This window comes from Arvicanthis niloticus, chromosome 10 (genome assembly GCF_011762505.2).
Source record: "Arvicanthis niloticus isolate mArvNil1 chromosome 10, mArvNil1.pat.X, whole genome shotgun sequence".
In the NCBI taxonomy this organism is placed as follows: domain Eukaryota; kingdom Metazoa; phylum Chordata; class Mammalia; order Rodentia; family Muridae; genus Arvicanthis; species Arvicanthis niloticus.
This window is the reverse complement of record NC_047667.1, coordinates 41,050,854-41,065,763: the sequence shown is the minus strand read 5'-3', so window position 1 is coordinate 41,065,763 and position 14,910 is coordinate 41,050,854. Positions and strand designations below refer to the sequence as shown.

At 47.4% G+C, this 14,910-nt stretch overlaps 1 protein-coding gene and 1 long non-coding RNA gene across 2 annotated transcripts; both read right to left on the bottom strand.

The window, feature by feature from the left end:
• Positions 1-1,097: 1,097 nt before the first annotated feature.
• Positions 1,098-10,577, bottom strand: Glul (glutamate-ammonia ligase). The gene is made up of 7 exons (XM_034513100.2): positions 10,418-10,577; positions 7,567-7,745; positions 5,970-6,131; positions 4,250-4,396; positions 3,642-3,769; positions 3,318-3,517; positions 1,098-2,891 (listed from the first exon to the last, which is right to left on the bottom strand). Exons 2-7 carry the CDS (start codon positions 7,730-7,732, stop codon positions 2,573-2,575), a joined length of 1,122 nt encoding a protein of 373 aa, XP_034368991.1. The 5' UTR covers positions 7,733-7,745; positions 10,418-10,577; the 3' UTR covers positions 1,098-2,572.
• A 1,494-nt stretch (positions 10,578-12,071) lies between these two features.
• On the bottom strand, positions 12,072-12,894 carry LOC143443694 (uncharacterized). Its single transcript, XR_013112878.1, has 2 exons — positions 12,658-12,894; positions 12,072-12,147 (listed from the first exon to the last, which is right to left on the bottom strand). It is a non-coding gene; the product is annotated as an uncharacterized LOC143443694 (long non-coding RNA).
• Between the last annotated feature and the right edge of the window lie 2,016 nt (positions 12,895-14,910).

Sequence of the window (14,910 nt, the reverse complement as noted above, 5' to 3'; positions counted from 1 at the left end):
CACACAACAGCAACAGTGCTATTCATAGTATTAGCAGAGCACGGTGGCAGAGCCTGGCAGATCTTTGAGACTACCCTGGTCCATATAGAGAACTCCAGGCCAGCCAGGGATACACAGGGATACCCTCACAAACCAACAACAGCGGGGCTGGTATCCGCTCTGGATAACTGCTTTTACTATCTGGACATCTGCACAGCAGTATGCTGAAAGAGGAAGTGCCTCTTCTAGCTTAGTGAGGAAAATGCTTAAATAGCAACAGGGCATAGTAAGGACTCAGCCAGGCTTGGTGGCGAAATGTGGGATCAAGACCAAGCCCAGCCTGGGATGAGTTCCAAACTGGAAGCTCTAGGGAGCTGAGCGTGAGGTGTGAACATGGAAGTCTGGAACCCAGGTTCAGTGGTCCACGTCTGTTGTCTTGGTTATCCTGAGGAACCTAAAGCTGGACAACTTGGGGAAAACCAGAACAAAACGATTTCACCAGCCTAGTGTTTGGTTAACTGAGATCTAGGACAAGTCAATGCCCTGGGCATACCAGCCTTCAGTGCCTTCAATAGGGAAGCAAGCCTACTGTGTAGATAGCTCATGGCAGCTGGACCAAGCAAGAACCGGGGCAGTTAATACACTGTACCACACTGTATTAAATATCCTGATAAGCCAGGACTGTCCGATAAACCAAGGCCTGGCAACTGGAAGTGAAGCAGAGGTTCTTATTTGCCAGGAAATTCTAGCAGCCTAGTCACATAGAGCCCAGGGCAGTGGTAAAAGTGGCCAGGCCTAACATTTGTTTTAGACTTTTTGTGTAACTTGATAGCATGATTCTTGGGCCTGAATTCTGTTAGACAACAACACTGCTTTTAAAATGTAAGACCAAAGATGAAAACTGGAAATTGCCAAGATTAAGTGTGTAAATGTAAACCCCATGTAAATGTTCATTATTATAAAAACAAAAACACAGATAAATATACTTATTTTGCCCATAAACCAGAACCACCCCTCCTTCCTCCTTTTGATAGAGAATGAAGGGTCAAAGTAGCACTTAGTGTTTGAGGGTTTTTTTTTTTTTTTTTTGGAACCACAAAGAAACAAGTCAGAGGAAATCTTATAAATGTTAGGTTGATTTATAAGCACTGCTCTGGCAGTTACAGTCTGTTTACAGTGAGTTATCTAACTGAACATACTATACATGGCAATTAGAAGTCATCATGGCAAGAGCAAAGCCACAGCTGGCCTGCTGCCGACACAAACAACCAGAAAACTGCAGGGCAACAAGCTGGAAAGGAGGTGGGGTGTGTTTATTATAAAAGAAAAAAACAAAACAAGACTACCAGCTTTTTCAGAAGGAAAGGAATAGTTGCTGGGAGAAGACACTAGGACACAAAATGACAAATGTTTTAACTCCAGGCCTGTCCTTAGTTCCCCTAAGAGCCAAGTGGAAGGAGACACTGAACAAACAGGCAATTCTGTAAAGTTAGAAACCCTACAAATTTGATTAAAATCTAAATTTGTTTTGCTTTTTAAAAAATTTAATATATCAAAAGGCCTGCTTTAGTGACATGCTAGTCCCACCAAAAAATAACCCCAGTAACACCCACCCACCCACCCACCCACCCACCCATCAGTAACAATGTTCAAGTTGACCAGCCAACTCATACTTCTAACTCGTGTGTGGATTAATTATGCGTATCCCCTAAACCTAAGCCCAGGGATAGGTGGTAACAAGCAGTGGCATCCCACCGGCTGCCTGTCCAACATCTGCTCCTACAGAGTGGGCAGGGAAACCCTAAGCAGTAATGAAGCTGAGCCCCCAAGATAACCAACTTTCTGGGTACTGCATCCCCACCCCCACCTCAAGAGAGCCTCACTTCTTAAACCAAGCTCCTTAAACTTGGCACCCAGTGACTAGGATGGTTCTCTCAATTAGAAAGACATATATCCACACATCCATATATATAACTTTTTTGTTTTTAACATTTAAATATAAAAATACTACTCTGCTTTGTGTTATAAACGGAGGAACAAGAAATGCCAGCTTTTTTCTTCCTTTACAGTAGGGCCATCCATCAGGTGACACACTGAGCTGTGTTCACAGAGGGGATAAATTCCACTCCTCCAAGCTAAGGAAGCATGGCACAGGAGACCAACTCCTCACCTGACTTCCATTTGGAACCGAAAGCCGGTTTCCCCTGAAGAAACACCAGCTCTCTACCAACAGGGGAGATGTCAATCTAAGCCATTGGACCAGCCCTTTCAACCATCCTGAAGAACAAGTACTTTGTGACATCTATGCCTACTGGACATGCATTCCTGGTGAGATGAAGCAGTGGGTTACCCTTCCCCTCCCCCCTCCCGCTCCTTACTAGAAAGCTAGATAGGAAAGAAAAGGTTGGGTGTGTAGAGATTAATAACTCGACCCCTCTATTCTGACCAATAAAAGCAAGATTAACTAGGCAAGAGGAATAAAAAGACCTTGGTATTCCATTCTTTGAGTTACAGTGGGGACAACAGGGAGAGGGAAGAGTTGGGAAGTGGGACGAACTAGGAAGGGCTCAAGATCACTGGAAGTCTAGTCCGCTTAGTTCTTGTATTGGAAAGGCTCGTCACCAGTTTCATTGAGGAGACACGTGCGGACGATGGCTTCTGTCACCGCATAGGGGTCACAATTGGCAGAAGGCCGACGGTCTTCAAAGTAACCCTTCTTCTCCTGGCCGACAGTCCGGGGAATGCGGATGCTGGCACTGCGGTTGGCAACACCAGCAGAAAAGTCGTTGATGTTGGAGGTTTCATGGAATCCAGTCAGACGCCGGGCGTTGTCCAAGCCCCCCTTGGGATCGTAGGCACGGATGTGGTACTGGTGCCTCTTGCTCAGTTTGTCAATGGCCTCCTCAATGCACCTAGTGGGAGACAGTAAAGGATGAGGGTCCATTCCTGTCACCAGAAACCCGTCTTTCGATGGCAGGAGGAAGCAGGTATAAGAAAGAAGGCTGTGTCTGCCTTGTGCCCTGTCTCAGTGCCTCCCTCAGGCCAGTCCTTAACATGCAGTGCAAATTATCCACTGGATGGAAAGACCCCCCCTCTTCCCACCAGTAAGGATTAAGATTACCCATTTACTTATATTTTTACTTAAGTTCCAATGCCTGAACCCACTGTTGGCTTTTCATGTGTGATTCCATTCCTAAAGTATTTCTGTATTGCCTCTCCAACAGATACAAAATGACAGGCAAATAGGCAGAGCGTGGCATGTACAGTCTGTAAGAAGCCCAAGTATCCAAAGCCCTTCCACGCCACAAGAAGAGACAGCTTCAGAGGAAGGTACTTACTTCAGACCATTCTCCTCCCGCATGGCCTTGGTGCTAAAGTTGGTATGGCAGCCTGCACCATTCCAGTTCCCTGGAATGGGCTTGGGGTCAAAGGTTGCTATCACCCCAAAGTCTTCACATACACGATGCAAGATAAAACGGGCTATCCAAAGATGATCTCCCATGCGGATCCCTTCACAGGGTCCTATTTGGAATTCCCACTAGAGAGAAAAAGACTGACCTTTAAAATCAAGGCAACTAGCTGCCCAGCCCACTCAAGCTCCTAGCTTGCTCTGCTCAACCCCGTGATCCACCCCTGCTAGCCAAGTTCGAGTCGCTATTTACCTGGGCAGGCATAACCTCAGCATTTGTCCCTGTGATCTTGACTCCGGCATACAAGCAGGCCCGGTAGTGAGCCTCCACAATGTCCCTGCCATAGGCTTTGTCTGCTCCCACACCGCAGTAATAAGGACCTGAAGGAGGGTTGAGACAGCAGGGAAGAGTCAGGGAGTCCAGGAAACTCCAAAGCCAAAAACAAGGACCTAGTCCTGCCTTCAGGTGCAGGTAGGAGGATTTAGGTTATTCCTTCTTTGCCACGGCCTCAGTAGAGCCCCTGCTTACTTTGAGTGGCTTTTCATTAACTTTGTGTGTATGTGCATATTTACAGTATGGTCAGAGGTTAACTTGAGGGAATCATTTCTTGCCTTCCACTGTACGGATCCCAGGATGAGATTCAGGTTTGTCAACCTTGGTGGGTGACCACTGAGCTATCTCACCACGTTCTGTCACTTTAAATCCTAACCACCTCTGGATGTGAAGGATGCAAGGGCAGTCTACTGTTAAATCCTGTTGCCGGTCTCCATTTTCTGATTTCAGGATTGCTCCTATCTCTGGGGAGGGGGATTCCCTGGACAGTAACAACTTAGGGGAGGAAGTTACCCAGGAGGACTTACCTTGGGGTCCAGGGAAGCCATTGGAAGGCCAACCAAAAGGGTGGCCATCTGTTCCCATGAGAGTATATTCCTGTTCCATTCCAAACCAGGGATGCTGGTTGCTCACCATGTCCATTATCCGTTTACAGGTGTGCCTCAAATTGGTCTCTAGAAATAAAGAATCAGCATGCCATCAGGAATAAAGCCCTTCTTACACAGCTTGAGTGCCTGTCATAGGATGGACCAGCCCAGGCCTAACCAGTGTTCTATTACCAAGGAAAATGGAAGAAGTGATAATTGTACATTTGCAGGAAATGGCTGATAGACTTTTTATAATTATAATTAAAGTCAGCCACGTAGTCTCACAGGAATGGAATCCGAGCAAGTGTTCACCCTCTCTGCATGCTGGCCGCCTTCCACACACCACACGCCAGGCATTATTCCCTCTACTCACAAGACAACTGCTTCTAGTTGTCAGATGTATTCCCTAGTTTCTCAGCACTGAAGGCCAGATCTGCCATTCTATTGAGAATAACTTGTCCATTAGGTTTACATGCCAGGTGAGTTTAAGTGCTAAGTTATTACAGTACTGACTGCTACAAAAGTAGATAGGCAGGCAGGCAGACAGACAAACAGACATAGATATGAGCATAAGTGAAAACAATTCCCAAGCTAGAAAAAAAAAAAATAACCATCTGAGTCTGAGGTAAGTATTAGCAACCTTCATTTTAACAAATGAGAGAGAAAATGAAGCCCTGACAGAGGGTGTTAGGTGACATGCCCAGGTGATAGGGCAGGTGGCAGAGCCAGGAACCCCGTGGCTGCTCAGGGTGCATATCCTTTGACCATGAATACTGCCTTTCGAAACAGAAGCACTAAAGGTACAGGGCCACCAAGCTTGACTGAGAGTGCTAGAAGAGATAGATTTCAGAGATGCTGAGACTCCCCGGGTTTAAAGCTATCTGAAAACTGAGACCAAATGTGCAGGTAAGGTAAGCGCCAGGGCGAATGCTCCATTCAGAAATCCTGGTTCATTCAGAAATCCTGCCGCTCAGGCTTGTGAGTATACGCGAACTCAACAAGCTGTCTAGGATAAAACTAACCAACAGTTAAGGTGCAGTACTCCCAAATGGTCATTCATTTGATCTTCCAATGACTTCGAGATGGACTCTCTCTTAAAAAATGAACAGCAGAAAAGACCACTGAGACAGCTCAGTGGATGCCACACAAGCCTGGCAACTCGAATTCCGCCTCCAGAACCCACACAAATAGGTAGGAGAGAGCCAACTCTAAAGCTGCCCACTGATGCACACACACCCAGCATGGTATGGCCTCCCAAGCATACTCTCCACGTCTCTCTACATACAGCTTGTGTGTGCGTGCACGTGCACACAGATAAACACACACACACACGCACACACATGCACACACTCACACACGCACAGAAGCATGTAGAAAAGTGGCAGTTCTAGTATTTAAGTTCAAAAACAACAGAATTTTTAAATCAGCAGGTAGGGGCTGTCACTGGGGACTCCCGTCAGCAAACAAGACAGAAGACTCATTTTATATAAGCAATAAAAGGAATCATGGAAGGATGGACCACAAATTTCCACAGGAAAGTTCAGGATAGAATAAACATGCCGCCATCCCTACATTCTTAGGGATCAGTCTTCTCAATTCATTTCAGAATGTCATCTCCCTTCTCAGGAATTACAGACAGCCACACCCATCCCATACATACCTGCAGGCTTCCGGTTATACTTGAAAACTTCACAGAACACCAACTTGTTGGGATCTTTGCGGAAGGGGTCTCGAAACATGGCGACAGGATGGAGATACATGTCGCTGTTGGACCCTTCGGACTGAAAGGTGCTAGAGCCATCGAAGTTCCACTCAGGTAACTCTGGGCATAACAAAGACAGGAAATTAAATTAACTTTAAAGATACATTTGAGTCTGCAGAAGCCAGACAGGGGGGTGGGTGGTGGGGGTGGTTTGGATCTCCTGGAACTGGAGTCACAGATGGTTGAGAGCCACCCAGGTCTTGTCTGTGAGAGGAACAAGTGCTCTCAATCACATGAAAGCTCACAACTGTCTGTAACTTCAGTTCCTGGGGTTCTCACAGCCTTTTGATGTCCGCCTGCACTGCACACAGGGAGAACACACACACACACACACACACACAGTCAATACACCCATACACATATACATTCGTACATATACATTTTAAAAAGTTCTCAGTGCACACACACAAGAAAACAGTCAGCCTCTTATTCATCCTGACTTTGTCTTTATGAGGAGTGAAATACACGTGAATGCATCATCATCAGGGATAACCTGATGTCACTTATCCTTATTTCTCCTTATCTGAGATTCCCAAGAAGCACCTGAGCAGCACACAAGTCCTCTCTGTGGAAGTCTACAATGCACCACGTACTCTGGTATCACTTCCAGTGTGTCAGACACTGACACATGGACATAAAACAAACAAAAAACCAACCCCACCTCTTTCTCTGGGCCATCATCTTTCTTTCTCCCATCCCTCACAGGGCTGACAGTTGTAGTTCAATTTATGCTTTTATAGACGAGGACACAGTTGCTTCCCCACCGCTTGGTCCTTTCTCTACCGTCTTAGTGGCCAGTTTGAATCTCCAGTTACCCGAGTTCTCAGAAGGCAGAGACTGAAGAGCCTACCCACACTCTGTACCAAGTACCAAGTACACAGGCTATGCTGTTATCTGGTCATTCACTCCAACAGAGACATCTTTAGAAGAGTAACCCATCCTAAACCAGGTAGACAGACGGTGAGGGTGCCAACCCTCCCCTAAACAGCTATGGCTTACTTAGGCTATACTGAAAAACAAAGGCCACAACTAAAAGTGGGTCTCAGAAGTATATGTAATTATAAAAGTAATAGCAAAAACAATTGTATGGTTGGGGGTTGCTACAACACGAGGAACTAACCTCATTAAATGGTGGAAACATTTAGGAAGCTTGAGACAGACTGTTATATAAACCAGATAGCATACATATTCCAGTTATACCAGTCCTTTTAAACTAGGTTCCTGGGGTTGGCCAGGTTAGCAACACACAAGCCTCCCATCTCCCATCCCCCACAAATGTGACCCAATATTTTCCTTCAATGTACCAGCACACACAAGATTCCATCTAAATAAAGGCTTCCATTGTTGCTATGCCTCCAGACTATGCAGCAGCTTCCTTACGGGTGACTGACTAAGTCTGACAAGCCTTGCAAACCAAACAGAAGGAAGGTGGAATCTAAGGCTGCACACAGGCTCCCCACACGTGCCCCGCTCCAGGCTGCTCCCCCGCGCTCACCTTCTACACACTTGGGCTCACAGTCCAGGGTACGGGTCTTGCAGCGTAGTCCTTCTCCGGTACCATCAACCCAGATATACATGGCTTGGATTTTCTCACCCTGGGGCAGGGACATGTACATTTGCTTGATGCCTTTGTTTAAGTGGGAACTTGCTGAGGTGGCCATGGTGGAAGGTGTTCTGGAGAGAGACAAAAAAAAATCACATTTTATTAACATCGACTTCAAAGGGATCCCCTGCAGGAATGGCAAGGGAATCAGACTGGAGTGATCTTGGGCTTTCGGGACTCAACACACTTAAAGGTGCTTTTGTTCACTCTGCTATCAAGAGGTTTAAAGTTTTATATTAGACAAAGATCATCCTCCTCCCCAGGGGGACTAGTTAAGGGATTTTAATAACTGTTAACCTTGAGAAACATTAGCAGGAGAAAACAAAATATCAAGACGCTCATTAACAGAATGTCTTACTCCACCCAACAGAGCTACCTTACTGCCACAGAAAGACCTGACTAATTGACTGTGGAGTCTTCGTCTTCCATTCTTGCATACACACCATCATAACCCCTAAGTCCCTACATCTAGACTATTCGCTTATTCGAAACAAGGTCTCATTGTAGAGCCCTGGAATTTGCTATACAGACCAGGCTAGCCTCAGAATCAGATCTGCCACCCTCAGCTTCCTGAAGGCTAGGATTAAAGGTATGTGCCACCAGCATATTTAGATTTAACAATGAAATACTGGGGCTAGCTGTAAGATTTTAAAGGCTAACATATTCCTGGGAGGAAAAAGAAAAAAAAAAAAGGCCTGTATTATATGCCACCACTAACATGGTAAAAAGTACAGGCATACTCCAAAGAGCATACTGCTGACTCTTTTTTTGAGACAGGGAAATCCCTACAAAGCCCTTTCTGTCCTGGTACTTACTCGTTATGTAGACCAAGCTTTCCTCGAAATCAGAGGATCTACCAGTCTGTGCCTCCTGAGAGCTGGGATTAAAGATGGCCCCCTCCACACCAGGCCTCAACTGCTGACTTCATTACAGTGATGGAAAGTCCTTACTCCAGAGACAGATTTCAAAGTGAAAATTACAGTATTTGAAGAGTCCGCCAGATAATATTTTCTGGTAAGTAGAAAAATCCCACTTCTAATAAAGACCTGGGGCACAAGACTACAAGCCACAGGAGTGGGGACAAGATCCTCTAAGAATCTGAGGCCACAAAACCAGCCTCAACACGAGTGGAAGCGGCCCCCTCCTAATCACCCAGGATCGCTGGAAAGGGAACATATTGTTCTCCTCCAATGACTTGGGCAACTTTCTGAAGTACAGTGGCAAAGTTTCTACGGGCAACTGTCCATGTTTGCCCAAGTGAAAACAACTGCTTCTCACTCCAAAAGCCTCACCCTTGCCCTGGGGAACAGATGAACCTTGGAGGCTGTCAAGTCCAATGAAGAACCAGAGCCTCTGACTACACCACTCAGAGGCCTGGATCATAATTCTAGAGAGCTTCGACTCACACCACCCCATTCTCTCGGCTCTTCTCTCCCGTGGCTTACACATCCAGAATTTATCAATTGTTAGGTGAGTCTGGGTTCCTCCTCTGGCCCTGTTCCTTGAGACCAGCTGGGTGCCAGCAGCCTAGCATACATAACACCAACTGGTGTCCCTGTGATGCAGAGTGGAATGAGTCCTTAAATTCTGAGTAGTTTGTGCTGTTACCAAATGCACCGGGGTCCTTCTTGCCTTTTTTACTCACCCCAGCCAATGAGAATCAAATGCATTGGGGTTGTACTCTCTAGCCCTCCTCTTTTTAGAGCAGTGTTCGTGCCTCTCCTCGTTCTCGATTTCTCGCTGGTCTAAGCAACGGAGCTTTCTGGGCGAGGGCGATGGAGTGGGGGACCCAGACCGTTCAGAGGGGGTGGTGGTAGAATAAGACTGGTGGGATTTAACCTTAGCCCTCGGCTTCTCCCCGGTGTTCAGAGAGTAGGCAACGAAGCCGAAGGTATTAGAAGGGGACTCTGAGGACCGGGAATCTCCATCTTCTACGTCTTCAATCGAGGATTTCTTTGAGTGTTTGCGGCTGGGGGAGGATCCCCGCTTCCCGCCCCCGGAGGAGTTGGAGTAATCCACTTTGAGAGCAGCCCTTCCCACTAAAATGTCCGGAAAGTCGGCGCCTGGACCCTCGGGCCCGCGTAGATCTCAAGGCCTCTCCCAGGGGGCCATACCCCGGCGAGGGCAGAGGCCGGGTGGCGAGAGTGGGGCGACCGCGGGAGGCACAGCGAGGCGCTGCTGCCTCCGCCTGGCCCTGCCTCTCCACTGCGGAGCCCTCCGGGGCCCGGGCTCTCCATTGTTCGGTCATACGGTAAAAGTAAAGGCTCAGGGCAAGGTGTTGGGGGCCGGCTAGTGGTGCCACCAACGCTTACGACCACCAGCCTCAACCAGACCACCCACAGCGTGACGACGCCCCCCAAACGCGCCACCCAGGAAGAGAGGATCAAGGCGCCTGCGCCCACCTAAGGCAAGAGCGCACTCCCGCTGGGACCACTGGATCACCCCCCCCCCCCCCCCATCTAGGCGGTAATCTCAACACAGGAGGCGAGTGCCTCCCCGGGTGGCGCCTCCAGCCTCAAGTAAAGAACAGATCAAAACAACCCGCAACCCCGCCCTCCCCAGAGCCTAGCTCACAGCACGCCCTAGGAACGCCAAGCAGAGCGGGCCCGGGCCGCACGCTGCAAGCACGCGGGAGGCAGGAGCGCTGCATCCCGCGCCATGCAGCCGCACACTGGAGCTGGGAAGTAGAGTGTGACGCTACAGCCCAAGCGGCGGTGCATTCTTGGACCCTCCGTGCTCTTACCAGAACTGTGACCGGCCGGATGATGGATGGGTGAACAGGTCACGAGAGCGAGGCGAAGAGCGGAGAGGAGATGGGTGTGCTGCTCAAACACTGTGCTCTACTCCCATTTTCGGCTCTGCAGGGTCGTTGGCTGCTCAGTACTTTTTATTGACAGCTCGTGCCCGCCCCCAGGCGCCCTGATTGGCTGGCCTAGGCCAGGAAACCGGCGTGCAGCCATTGGCCTAGGAGCTATGCAAGAACCCCGGGGTGGGGCGAGCAAGATCCAGAAGAAAGAAAGAGAAAGGGGGGTGGGGGAGGGGAGGCAGCGGCGGCTTGTGGAGGGCCGGGGCGGAAGGACTGGATGCATTTGCAGCTTGCTTTCTTTAACGACCTTTGGACCCTCGGACCCAGGCTGAGGCTTTCTCAGTCATTTGGCCTTGGCCCTTTGCTACCCTAACGGTACAGAAGTTTTCGAGGAGATCTGTCACTGAAAATCCAGAACCCCAGAAGAGAGTCTTACCCTTTGTTTGTTGAGCCTCGGGCATGGGTTGGGGTGGGGAGAGCTAGGGAACCCTGCCTGGTCCAGGCCGATGTTGCCGTGTGTGTGTGTGTGTGTGTGTGTGTGTGTGTGTGTGTGTCCCGCAAGTCTCTCAGCCTTTCAATACCCGAGTTTTTTGGATCTGCAAAATAAAGCAGATGGAAGGACTTTCAGTGCAGTTCCCTAGGAAAGCGTGGTGATGGTGCATACCTTTAATCCTAGCACTCAGGAGGCAGAGGATGGTGGATCTCCTTAGTTCAAGGCCTGTCTGGTCTACAGAGGGCGTTCCAGAACAACCAGGGTTTCACAGAGAAAACATGTCTCAACAAACAAACAAACAAACAAACAAACGCAAGGGAAAAAAAATCCCTGCCATTGCTTCCCAAGTTTGTTTTAAAGTGGGGAGGGGGCAGGAGTGGGAAATGAGAGCGTCTCTTTCCTTTCTTAACCCTGCAGTGATGGCTGAGATAGTGTGTGAATACTGTGATGGGACAAACTAAAGATGTGCACAGAATTTACCTGTAAAAATAGACGTGGCCCGCTGGGCAGTGGTGGCCTTTAATCCCAGCACTTGAGAGGCAGAGGCAGGTGGATTTCTGAGTTTTTAGGCCAGCCTGGTCTACAGAGTGAGTTCCAGGACAGCCAGGGCTACACAGAGAAACCCTGTCTTGGAAAAAAAAAAAAAAAAAAAAGTCGTGCCTCATGTCTGGGCTTTATTATATCTTTCAGGAGCCCTGGTATTTGAGATAGAGATTTTCTATTTAAATACTAGAAAGCCATGCTTTAGAAGAGGAAGGGATGAAGTTTGTTCTTCTGGTTATGTTTGCACCACAAATATGAAAAAGAAATGTTGCCTGTGACCACACATGTGTAGCTCAGCCTCTTAGGTCAACCTCTGTCAATTCCTCTAAGTGTGTCTAACACTGTGGCTCACAGAAGCTGCATCTACCTCAAATGGGGTTTTGAGTATGCTTTGGACTGGAAAGGCACCTTGCAAATTCTGTGTCCTGTTCAGTGCTGTGTGAAGCAGGTATTTTTTGTTTGTTTGTTTGCTTGTTTATTTTTTTTGTTGTTTTTTTTTGCAGCAGGGCTTGACATCAGGTAAACCCAAGTTCAGATCTGTACCTTACCTCCTGCCACCTTGATTAATAGCCAAATTAATAACCACACAAACTCTCAGTTTCAGCGTCTGTAGCAGGGATCACAGTGGGACCTGGAACCAGAAGAGTATTAGGAAAACACTGTTATCTCATAGGTCAATATAATCTGAAGAGATTGGAATATTTCTTTCCATGATTATTCTGTGTTCCTGAATGTGTGTGTGTGTGTGTGTGTGTGTGTGTTACATTGTTACATGTTGCATTCATGCATGTAGAGGTCAGAGATTGACTTGAGGTGTCTTCTATCACCCTGTCACCCTCTATTTTTTTTTTTTTTTTTTTTTTTTTTTTTTTTGAGACAGGATCTTTCATTGAGATTGTAATTTACCAACTTTGCTAGACTGTCTGCCCAGTAAATCCCAGGGATCTTTCTGGATCTGCCTCCACACAGCTTGAATAAGTTATCTGACATTGCAGCTGACTTTTTACATGGTTGCTGGGGATGAACTCCGGGGCCCTCATTCTTTTGAAGAGAGGACCCATGAACTGAGCCATGGCTCTGCGCCTCCGTGCCCACTTCTGAAATGCAGCCTTCTTGCCTCCATAGCAAGCCGTGTCCTTACTTAAGGAAGTAAGATGTAGACCCAACAACGGGGTCAGCTGTCTTCCTATTTCTCTTCTTTTAACTCCGCTTAGGTGGTAAGAAAAAGGACCATCAGAAGGGAGAGATGGTGTTCTTATGTTAGAAGATAATGAATTCCAGATGGCAGCTGCCAGTCATCACAGAGCAGGCTTCAGCACTCTTCACCGGGGGCCAAAATAGGGACAGTGAACACAACAGAAAAGGCGATATTCCAGAGCAAATGTGTTGTTTTCCTTGAGTTTCCTGCATCTCTGCTATGTGAGTGCCTACCTCTATTCCTAGACAGGTTAAGTTTCTCGGCTGCTTATACTCCCATACCCCCCAGATAGTGTCAGAGCGAGTGTTCAATAAGTGTGTATCGACCACACAGAAACATCAGCGGCAGCATCAAGGGAACATTTGGCTCTGTTTCCAAGAATAGAAGAGGATTTGCTTTGATCCTTTCATGTGACCAGAAACATCTCATGTGACCACTGACTTTCAGGGGGTAAACAAGAAGCTTTGCCCCCTTGGTCTGCCCCACATGTGTTTAAACCAACCAAAGCAGGACTCAGACTAAGTCCAAGGACTGAACAGGGAAACTTTGAGTGTACCAGGAATCGAGGAGTTCCTTAACCAGTTTGCCCTCTGAAAAGCCACCTGTACTCTTTTAAGTTAAAAGAACAGCTAGTTCCCCCACTTTGACTTTGTCCTTTATTCTCTCCTAAATTGCCACCGCCTCCATTTTCTGCCCCCTCCATAAAGGCGGCAAGACGATTGAACCCGTGAACTTTCAGTCCAGGCCCACACAGTATCAAGGATAATGGGGGGGCTGATGGCAAGTGTTTTGAAGTTGAGCCTCTCACTGAGCCAAGTTCCTCTGTCCCCGACAGTAATATTGCTGGGAAAGAGTTTAGACCAAATTTGCAGAGAGAACCCAGAATGAAACCCGTTCCATCAGCACTGCTCCTGTCTAAACTGTCTAAACTGATGGCTCTGTCTTCAGTAGGCTTTCCTGCATTCTCACACATTCTTTCTCCGCAGCTCCGAAGCTCTTAACCTAGATGCAAAGTTTAGGTTGTGGTTCCGCTGAACCCAAACCTTCGATTGTAACCTTCGATTGCTGCTGGGAGTGGGGTTCGCTGCCTATGTAGCTGATATCAGTGGGCAATCCATGAAAACTTTAAACTAAAGAGACACAGTGGGGACTCAAGTTGCAGTCACCCAAGAAAACAGCCCAGAAGGTGACTTGTTTGGTTCTTTATAAACCCAAATTAGATGTGGCCAAAAGATTATGTTGACATGACAGATGTTAAGCCAAGCCCCCCGGCCCCCAAGGAGAAAGATCACTGGAAGTCAGAGGCATTCCTGGACCCTGTGAAGTATATCTATGGTGGTGGTGGGGGGGGGGAGTTGTATAAAGTCAGCCTTTCAAACTTCACTCTACACAATGAAAGAAGGAAAGACCAGCTTGTCCTTGAATTTAATAACCTAAGGCTTGATCACGAGAGGGAGTTTTCTTTACATAGCTTAATCACTTGATAGTCCTCAGTTTAAGAGAAGAAATTCAAAGTTGGGATATCAACTGTCTTTCTCCTGATTTGAGTCTGACTGATTCTCAGTGAAGACACTCACAGTGAGTGCCCCATTTTTCAACCTGCACATTAGTGGAAGGTCTGGGTCTCCTGAGCTCTATCTCAGAGCTCGCCTCTGCTAGGAAGTCACACAAAGGGTTTGGGAAGCACCAAGTTTATCTGTCACAGAGTGGGAAAGCAGGGGTCCTACTGAGACTATGGAAGCCACAATCACAATTCTAGAGTTTGACCTCCATGTCTGTCTTTCCTACTTGTTTCTGGGACCGGCTAGACAATCTATTCCTCAGCTATATTCTAAGCCCATCCTATTTTATTTTATTTTTTATTTTCAGAAACAGGATTTCTCTGTGTAGCCCTGACTGTCCTAGAACTCGCTCTGTAGATCAGGCTGGCCTCAAACTCAGAAATCCACCTGCCTCTGCCTCCTGAGTGCTGGGATTAAAGGCATGAGCCACCACCACCACCACCACTGGGCTTAGAGAGACATTGAATATTGAGTAGGTTTTCACTTACAGTAATCTGACACTAACTAACTTAATTAATTTACTGTGTGTGTAAGGAGGAGGCACACATACATGCCTGATGCATGTGTGAAAGTCAGGGGACAACTTTCAGGCGTCAGTTTTCTCCTCCCACCATGAGTTCTGGGACTAAACCTG

What these genes read in the sequence shown, in the direction of transcription:
- Glul (XM_034513100.2), bottom strand. Translation starts at nt 7,732, where the DNA reads ATGGCCACCTCAGCAAGTTCCCACTTAAACAAAGGCATCAAGCAAATG. An exon ending in GTATAACCGGAAGCCTGCAG is followed by an intron (nt 4,397 to 5,969) that starts GTATGTATGGGA and finishes CTTTATTTCTAG; the next exon opens with AGACCAATTTGAGGCACACC. An exon ending in TGGCTTCCCTGGACCCCAAG is followed by an intron (nt 3,770 to 4,249) that starts GTAAGTCCTCCT and finishes ACCCTCCTTCAG; the next exon opens with GTCCTTATTACTGCGGTGTG.